The 9145-nt window shown below is 50.5% G+C and overlaps 1 protein-coding gene across 1 annotated transcript; it reads right to left on the bottom strand.

Annotated features, from left to right (window-relative positions):
• Window positions 1-5261: 5261 nt before the first annotated feature.
• MT4 (metallothionein 4) lies at window positions 5262-7657 on the bottom strand. Its single transcript, XM_007459443.1, has 3 exons — window positions 7553-7657; window positions 6051-6116; window positions 5262-5523 (listed from the first exon to the last, which is right to left on the bottom strand). Exons 1-3 carry the CDS (start codon window positions 7581-7583, stop codon window positions 5432-5434), a joined length of 189 nt encoding a protein of 62 aa, XP_007459505.1. The 5' UTR covers window positions 7584-7657; the 3' UTR covers window positions 5262-5431.
• Window positions 7658-9145: the final 1488 nt, after the last annotated feature.

The raw sequence follows: 9145 nt of genomic DNA, 5'->3' as shown, positions 1-9145 counted from the left end.
TGGCAGGTGGATTCCTAACTACTGCGCCATCAGGGACGTCCCCATCCTGCACTTTGAAAGCAGTTTCCGTCTCTGACATTGGCATTGGGACCATCCATAAACTCTCTTGGCATACAGATACTTTTTGAAAGTAGGCTTTACTTTGTACAGCAATTTTAGGTTCAGAGCAAAACTGAAAGAAAAGTATAGAGATTTGCCATGTGCTCTCTGCCCCCACACATGCATAGCCTCCCCCATTATCAACATCCCTCACCAGAGTGTGCATTTGCTAAAACTGGTGAATTTGCATCAACACATCATGATCACCTGAAGGCCATAGTTTACATTAGCGTTCACTCTTGGTGTTGCACATTCTATGGGTTTGCATAAATGTTTAGTGACATACAGTCACCATCAGAGTATCATACAGAGATATGCCTTAAGAATCCTCTGTGCTCTGCCTATTCATCCCTCCCTCCACCAACCCCTGGCAACCACTGATCTTTTTAATGTCTCCATAGTTTTGTCTTTTCCAGAATGTCATCTAGTTGGAATCATACAGTATGTAGCCTTTTCGTATTGGCTTCTTTCACTTAGTGATATGCATTTATCTCCTCCATGTTTTTTCATGGCTCGATCGCTCATTTCTTTTTAGTGTTGAATAATATTCCATTCACACTGTGGGTGTCCCACAGTTTATCCATTCATCTACTGGAGGACATTTTGGTTACTTTTAGATTTTGGCAATTATGAATAAGGCGGCTATAAAACATTCATGTACTGGCTTTTGCGTGGACATAAGTTTTCAACTCCTTTGGGTAAATACAAAGGAGCATGATTACTGGATTATATAAGAGTATGTTTAGTTTTGTAAAAAACTGCCAAACTGTCTTCCAGAGTGGCTGTACCATTTTGCATCCCACCAGCAACAAATGAGAGTTCCTGTTGCTCCACATCCTCGCCAGCATTTGGTGTTGTCAGTCTTCTGGATTTTGGCCATTCTAATGGGTGTGTAGTGGTATCTCCTTGTTGTTTTAATTTGCATTTCCCTGAAGACATATGATGTGGAGCATCTTTTCATATGCTTCTTTGGCGTCTGTATATCTTCTTTAGTGAGGCATCTGTTAAGATCTTTGACTCACTTTTTGTTGATTTGAGGACATAGGACAAGAGCTGGAGGAGTATTTTCTTAGGGAACAGTGTTAGACACAAGAGCAGACCAGGGTTTAGGGTTAATTGATCACACTGTGCCAAATAGGTACTAGCTCATTAGTGACAGAGGCCCCCATGTATTCTTTAATAAATTTGTGTTTTGAGTGTTTGGATATGTAGGCTCTCTAAAGAGCAAGGCCCAGGACAGGGACCTCTTATGCCTGGGTGTGGGGCAGGATTACCTGCAGCCTTCTCTCGGCCCCATCCATCTAGTATAGGCATGAGCACAGCCTCTATGTCATGCAGCCCTAAATTCAGGTCCTAGGTCTGTCCCTTACTAGCCTTATAACTCTGAGCAAACCATTGAATCTCTTGAGCCTTGGCTTCGTCATCTGTAAAGTGAGGTCATAACAGGATTCTTCTCCAGGGTTGTTAGTGGAGGCCTCCCCCGAACACTTGCTGGGCTTGGGGCAAAAGCAAAGGTGGAGGATTGGCCTGTAGTTCATCTCTTCTCTTCCCACCCCTGCCTCCGTTCCACACTGTAAACATCAAAGTGCAAGCGCTCAGTCCCTATCCACACATCTCCCATCCTTGAATACAGCTGCCCCTTGGCCATCCCTCAGCCCTAGGAGTACACAGACTGATGGCATGGTCTACCCTCAGGCAGGACCAACCTGGAGAGGAGGCCCACACAGTCTCTGGAATTGGTCCCAGGTACCCAAAGCCTTGTCTAGTTGGTGGGATGGGGACAGTGGGGGAGGGACAGGTATGAGAGTTCCAGGTGGATGTGTCTCCTTGGACCCTCAGACTCCTCACCTGTGGGGAGGGGGACCAGAGACAGACCCACTAAGGCAGGGGGTCCAGGGCCCTGACTGTCCAGCTCTAAAGTGGTCCTGATGGTGCAGGGTCCATGAGATGATGTTCATAAACTGCTTAGCCCAGTGCTTGGCACTTGTTAAGTGTTCAGCACTCAGTGCTCAATAAATATTAGTTGTTGGTATTATTATTATTGTTGTTATTATTATTATTATTATTATTATTATTATTATTATTAAAGTGAGACACTGAGGGCTGATTCTCCCTTCAAGATGTGGTAGAAATAAAAGAGATTATTCAGGTGAAGCATTTGGGTGAGATGAGATGGCAGCCCTGTGTGCACTGAGGCTGAGGTTGCACAGAGAGTGGCCAGCCTGCTTGTTGGAGACACAGGGGACCTCTCTGCCCCCTGGAAGGTGTCATTACCAGCATCGTGTCCTTCCCAAGGGGCCTCAGAGCTCTGCAGTCACAGAGAAGGACTTGGCAGGGGCCTTCTCAGAGATTCATAAACAGAAGCCTAAGAAAGGCTGTAGCCCTGTGAATCCCTGTTTACAGAGCACCTACTATGTGCATAGAACCTATGCTATGGTTTTTCCCTATGAGGGAGGGACACTTTGCAGATGTGGAAACTGAGCCCCAAGAGGTAAGTGATTTGGTCAAAGTCATGCCGCCAGGGAGGGTAGAGCATCTGACTCCCAAGGCTGAGCCCTTTCCATTGCACTGCATCTAAAGCACAATTCATTTAGATGCTGCATCTAGAGCACAATTCATGGATGGAGGGGGAAACCTTCCCAGGGAGGCCGCAGATGATTTCCAACAGAGAGGATGACAGTGTGAATTATGGACGTGCCCAGTGCCAGGAAGCACACAGTAAGTCCTGCTCCTTGTTTGGCCCACTGAGCCCAGCCCCACAGGGCACCCTTGGGGAAGGCTCCATTCTCACCCACTCCTGCTTCTGGGTCACCTTGACCTAGGCCGGAGGTGGAGAAGGCTGCTCCTGGTCTCTTCTGGGTCCTGGTGTCAGGCCCTTGGCAGCATGAATGAACAACCTCCCAGAGCTTGAGTTTACCTCCCGCTCTGTTGAGGGTGGTGGTGTGGGTGAGTGTGGGCTGCGTCTCCACCTCCTCACCAGGGCCAGCCTCAGGGACTTCAGCCTTGACCGCCTTCCATCCTGGAAGTTGTTTCTGCACTCTCAGGGCATGGCTTTGGAGTCTGTCGGACCTGGGTTCAGATCTCAGTTCTACAAAACTAGGTGAGTGGCCTTGGGCAAGTCATTTAACCTCTGCGTGCCTTGGTTTCCTCATCTGTAAAATGGGGCTGATAACGGTACTGACCTTGTGAGGTCGTGTTGTGGCAATCAAATGAAGTAATGCATAGGCAGTGCTGGACCCAGTGCCTGGCAGGTCTTAAGTGCTCAGTATTTTAATCTATTATTCGACTACTTTATTCTTTTAAGTAACAGATCACATGGACCTTAGGTTCTTAATCAGGGTCTTCTGGGGGTTCTGGAGATGGCTTTGGGACAGCCTGTGAATTCCCTAAGATCATATGTAAGATTGACTGAGGCTGTTCATAGGGGTATTTTTAGGGAGAGGAAGGTTTATTGCTGTCAGTGAATTTTTAGGGGTGTTTATAACCCCTGCTCTCAGGGGTCCCAGGCACAGTGCTTGGCTTGGCGGGTCAGAAAAAGACCAAAAGACGTAGTCATAGCCTCAGCTGCCTTGGGCAGCGCCACCATGGCAGAGATGTGTGTGGAGTTTTCTCTTTGTCTCCCATATTTTCTTTAACCCTTTTGTTTCATCTATTTTTTCTTTTGTCACCTTATTTTTTGGTTGTTTAAGCTCTTAATTTTTTCCATCTACCTATTCTTTTCTCTTAAATGGAAAAAAGGACCTGGCAGAGAGTTTACTATATGGGAGAAAACACTTGCCAAGTTTTCAAGGTAAATAGTGTGTGTTTCGGGGTGGGGCAGATGCTGTGTATCATCGGTGCGTGTGCAGCCACAGAATATCCCTGGGAGGTCACACCAGTAAGTGGTGACAGTTGACTTGGGGAGGGGGGGACTGGGGCGCAAAAGTGGGAAGGAGTCTTACTCCCTTTGTATCTTTTATGTTTTGTACATTGTGTATGGAGACCTATTTAAAAACAGGTTTGTTTTTTTGTGGGGGGGGCTTCCCTGGTGGCGCAGTGGTTAAGAATCTGCCTGCCAACGCAGGGGACACGGGTTCGAGCCCTCGTCCGGGAAGATCCCACATGCTGCGGAGCAACTAAGCCCGTGCGCCACAACTACTGAGCCTGCACTCTAGAGCCCGTGCACCACAACTACTGAGCCTGCACTGTAGAGCCCACGAGCCACAACTACTGAGCCCGTGTGCCACAACTACTGAAGCCCACGCGCCTAGAGCCTGTGCTCCGCAACAAGAGAAGCCACCGCAGTGAGAAGCCCGCACACCACAATGAAGAGTAGTCCCTGCTCGCCTCAACTTGAGAAAGCCTGCGCGCAGCAACGAAGACCCAACACAGCCAAAAATAAATAAATTAAAAAAAAAAAAGAATCTGCCAGCCAACGCAGGGAACACAGGTTCAAGCCCTGGTCTGGGAAGATCCCATGTGCCGCAGAGCAACTAAGCCCGTGCGCCACAACTACTGAGCCTGCCCTGTAGACTGAAGCCCGTGCGCCTAGAGCCCATGCTGAGAAGCCACCGCAATGAGAAGGCTGTGCACTGCAACGAAGAGTAGCCCCCGCTCGCCGCAACTAGAGAAAGCCCGTGCGCAGCAACGAAGACCCAATGCAGCCAAAAAATAAATAAAAAATAAATAAATAAAACCTTACTTAAAAAAAAAAAAAAGATTAGGTTACCCCAAAAGTGGACCCTGTACAAGTAGTTACTTTGTGTGGGGATCCCAGGAAGCCCTGGAAAGAGGATGGAGAAGTGAGGCAGAGAAGGAAGGAAGCCAATACGGAGTATGTTTATGTCTGTGGGCTATCGGAGTTCATTGCTGCTGAGGACTTCTGGAGGACGGTGTAGAACATGACTCAAATTTGTCCCATTGTAAGGGTAAAGATGCTGATGTTATGAATTCACTAACTCCTGTTTGTCATCTGTTAAGGGCTGTTCCCAGGGGCAGCCTGCCCTGTGCATGCGTCAAGCAAGCTCGTGCTGCACGAGAAAACCCTCAGGCAGAGCGGTAGGATCTCGGGGTTAGCAGCCATCTGCAGAATGGGTACAGGCTGGCGCCTACTGTATCTTCATGGGACCAGCCCTTCTTGGTCCTGCTGGGCTAGGGTAAAACATTGCTCTGAGCCACCAGACAACCACGAGTGAAAACTTTATTGCTCCAAGCACTTTATATGAATGTCACCACCACCTGACCTGGGCAGATATATAAAAAGCACAACCTATTGTACAGTCATTCCAACTCCTCGACTAATGCACTGTACAGATGCTTCCCAGGCCTTGTCCCCAGCACGATTGGGTGCATTTCAGTGGCAGCAGCTGCACTTGTCTGAGGCCCCTTTGCAGATGCAGCCCTGGGCACACTTGATGCAGCCCGGGGGGCAGCAAGGACAGCAGCCTGGAAGGGGCAGGAGATGGACAGATCAGCTTTGGGTCAACACTCTTATCTGACCACTTCCCCCTTCACCACTTAGAAGGAAATAGAAAAACAAGAGCATGCTACACACAGGTTACGATCCACATGAGCAAAAAACCTGGGACAGGAAGTGGTGGGATGTTAGAGCTGGAAGGGACCTCAGGGGTCGCCCAGAGTCCATCAGAGGCCAGGGAGGGGAAGGGGTTGGCCCACCTCCATTGGACAGTGGCAGATCCAAGGGCTCATGATGCCAGGCCATTCCCTTCACTACTGGGCAGGCTGAAACCTCCCCTCAGCCCTCTTCTTATCCAAACCTCTGAAACACTGAGGATGCCCTCACCCCCAGGTCAGCTGCAGCCCGGGGGACTCAGCTTTCATTTCAGATCCCTCCCAAATGGGTAAAGGCATCCAGGACCCCCTCAATCCCACCGTGGCTGGAGGGTTGAGGATGGCAGAAACGGACTCCCAGCTCCCCGCCAGCAGTGCGTGGCCCCGATCACCAGACTCACTTTTTCGACATGTTTTACAGCTGCAGGTTTTGCATTTGCAGTTGTCTCCACAGGTGCAGATTCCTCCTAGGAGAAAGGACAGAGCCACAAACATGAGCATCAGTGGGGAGCGGGCACACAGGCGTGCTGCAGGCCATCTAGGTGGCTGGGGGTCTGGGCTGCCCTTGGTCAGTGGATGGACAAAGGGTGGAGCAGGCACACAGGCGTGCTGCAGGCCATCTAGATGGCCAGGGGTCTGGGCTGCCCTTGGTCAGTGGATGGACAAGAGGTTGAAGATGCTGCTGAGAATCACCCCAGTGGTGAAGACCATCCAGTGGTTCCCAGTCACAGTCCATGGACAGAAACTGGGGGGACTACATCAGAATCCCTGGGGGTACTTATTAAAATGCAGATTCCTAGGGCCAACCTTTGAGATATTATGATTCATAGGTCTGGGTGGAGAAAGGGAATCAGTATTTTTTAAAAAGCAACCCAGGGACTTCCCTGGTGGTCCAGTGGTTAAGACTCCTCGCTTCCACTGCAGGGAGCATGGATTTGATCCCTGGTCAAGGAACTAAGATCCTATGTGCTGCGCAGTGTGGCCAAAAAATAGAAGAAAAAAAATCCCCAGCAACCCAGATGATTCTGATGTACAATTAGGTTTGAGAAACCACTAAGTTAGGCCAAGCCCAGGGTCCCCTGGGGACTGTCGAAAACTTTAAGGTATCAGGCAAGATGGAAATCCTGAATGTGTAGGAGGAAGGGCAAAGGATATAAACAAGCCCAAAGTGAGAGTCACAGCTACCACTTGTTTCCATATCATAAAACCATCTATATTAAAAAAAAAAAAATCATCCCGCTTCTTGTTTTGAGTTTCAAGATGCTGGAAGCTTCTGTCTTTTCGGCAAATTTTGGGGACAGACATGTCCTGTTAGGAACCAGGGAGGCTTGTGAGACTTCTTGATGCCGTTTCCAAAGGTCGTAAAAACCAAGATGGCTCTGAACCCTGACCTCACTTCTCCTGGCCAACATGCTTCCATGGAATTAAGCAGTTTCAGACTTGGAGGTCCGCATATGCTTCCAATAACTCCCCTGACACCTGCAAATGCATTATGATTTTAACCCTTTCACAGCAACCCTAGGAGGTGGGCAGCTGGGGATAAGTAACCCTATTTTTCAGATGAAGAAACTGAGGCTTGGAAATAATAAGTGTCAGGAGTGGATGGGAGCAATGGACCAGAAGCAGGTTGGTCTGGGCCAGAGCTCTTCCCCCGCCCTGGTGGCTGCTCCCAGAGGCTTGCTGCTAGGTCCCACCACAGTCATTCCTAAACCAGGTTATTAATTCTAGCAAATGAATCTGGTATCCAGCAGAGAGCGGGAGCTGCCACAGAGGTGGCCAGTCTGACACAAACCCCATTGGTGCTTCCAATTGGAAGAAGAGAAGCATTAATCACAGTCCTGCAGGCTCCCTGTGGGAAGCTGGCGAGAGGTCGCAGAATCCCAGGGTGGGCGTCCTTACTCACCAGACATGCAGGTGCATTCCCCAGGGTCCATGGTCCAGGTGTCTGAGCGGCTCTGGTGCTGTCACAGCTGGGGAAGTGAGGCTGAGTGAGCAGTCACCAGAGGCTTCTTTTTTATGGCTGTGTGGGTGTAGACTTGGGCTCACCCCACCTCTCCCTGGAGCCAGACGCCCTGCACACGGCCCAGCCATGGGCTGGGTGTTGGCAGAGGAGAGGGCAAGCAGTACAGTCATTTAGGTGGCTTTTCACAAAGGGTGCAGGTGGCTGTACCTGCCACCTGCTGAGGTGTCAGGGAGCCAGGCTCAGGCTCAAATTGCAGTCACATCGCGCAGATTGGGAGCTACCTGTGTCCCTTCTCCAAGTCCTACACATACTATTATCTGCCATTTCTGTTCCCTCCTTCACGGGGGCTGCTCCTGTCCTGGCCCGGGGTCTCATCTGTCTCCCCTGGTTGACTATGAAAGCCCTTACCACGTGCAGGCGGGGGCCCCTATTCTGGGCCCTGGCTTTAGAAGGCCCCGCTGAGGCACCCTCCTGGCCATGCCCCCAAAAGTCAGGGGCAGGTGCCCACTCAGAGCCTGTAACCTCTCTTTCTAGACCACACGTGGAGCACCCTGGGTGCTGGAATCTTCGGTCTCCCCAAGCCTGCTTGCTTCTAAGGATTTGCTCAGTCCTCTTCCGCACGCTCCCAAGGACAGATGTGCAGCCAGCATGTGTCTCTCTAGGCCTGAGAGGTGGCCGCGGGTGGCTGTTTGCTGGGGGTACAGACAGAGTTTGGATGTGTGGGCTGGTGCCCACAGGGGTGTGTGAAGGAAGGAGCTAGCGGTGGGGAGAGAAGGGAGGGGGGCCACAGATTGGGGGTTGGGGCCATATCGCCAGGCACCTCTGCATTCTAGGTTGCAGTGTTAAGGTAGGAGGGTAGAAAGTATTTTATTTGTTTATCTGATTTATAACTTTAAAATATTTTAGCTGGGGGGCTTGCCTGGTGGCGCAGTGGTTGAGAGTCCACCTGCCGATGCAGGGGACGTGGGTTCGTGCCCCGGTCCGGGAAGATCCCACATGCCGCGGAGTGGCTGGGCCCGTGAGCCATGGCCACTGAGCCTGCATGTCCGGAGCCTGTGCTCCGCAACGGGAGAGGCCACAATGGTGAGAGGCCCGCGTACCGCAAAAAAAAAAAAAAAATATATATATATATATATTTTAGCCGGGTAGTATGTGGACCTCCCACTTGTATTCTTGCTCTGCCCCCCTAAACATTAGGAGGGGCCTGGAACTAGCCTCCTGTGTTCTTGCCCCCTCCTCCTCACTCTGAAAGGCCAAAAAGTGGTCCTGCCCACCACCAGTGGAGATAGTTGCTCGCATGTGTAAGTTAGTGGGTTCTCCTTTACTCACCCGCAACGACCACCAGGGCCTCAGTCTGACCCATGGAGCCATGGGTTTGAGCTGAGAACTTCTAGTGAGGAGAAAGGGATTCAGCCCCATGGTCATCAGGGCACTGGGGAAGGGTAGGGAGGGGCAACATTGTAGTGGTCCCCAAATGGTCCCTGCCCCAAAGGAGTTCACAGCATAGTCGGGGATCCAGGCCCATTCATTCAT

Source organism: Lipotes vexillifer, unplaced genomic scaffold, assembly GCF_000442215.2.
Source record: "Lipotes vexillifer unplaced genomic scaffold, Lipotes_vexillifer_v1.1 scaffold342, whole genome shotgun sequence".
In the NCBI taxonomy this organism is placed as follows: Eukaryota; Metazoa; Chordata; class Mammalia; order Artiodactyla; family Lipotidae; genus Lipotes; species Lipotes vexillifer.
The sequence above is the reverse complement of the archived record's forward strand: the minus strand, read 5'-3'. Positions and strand labels throughout refer to the sequence as shown.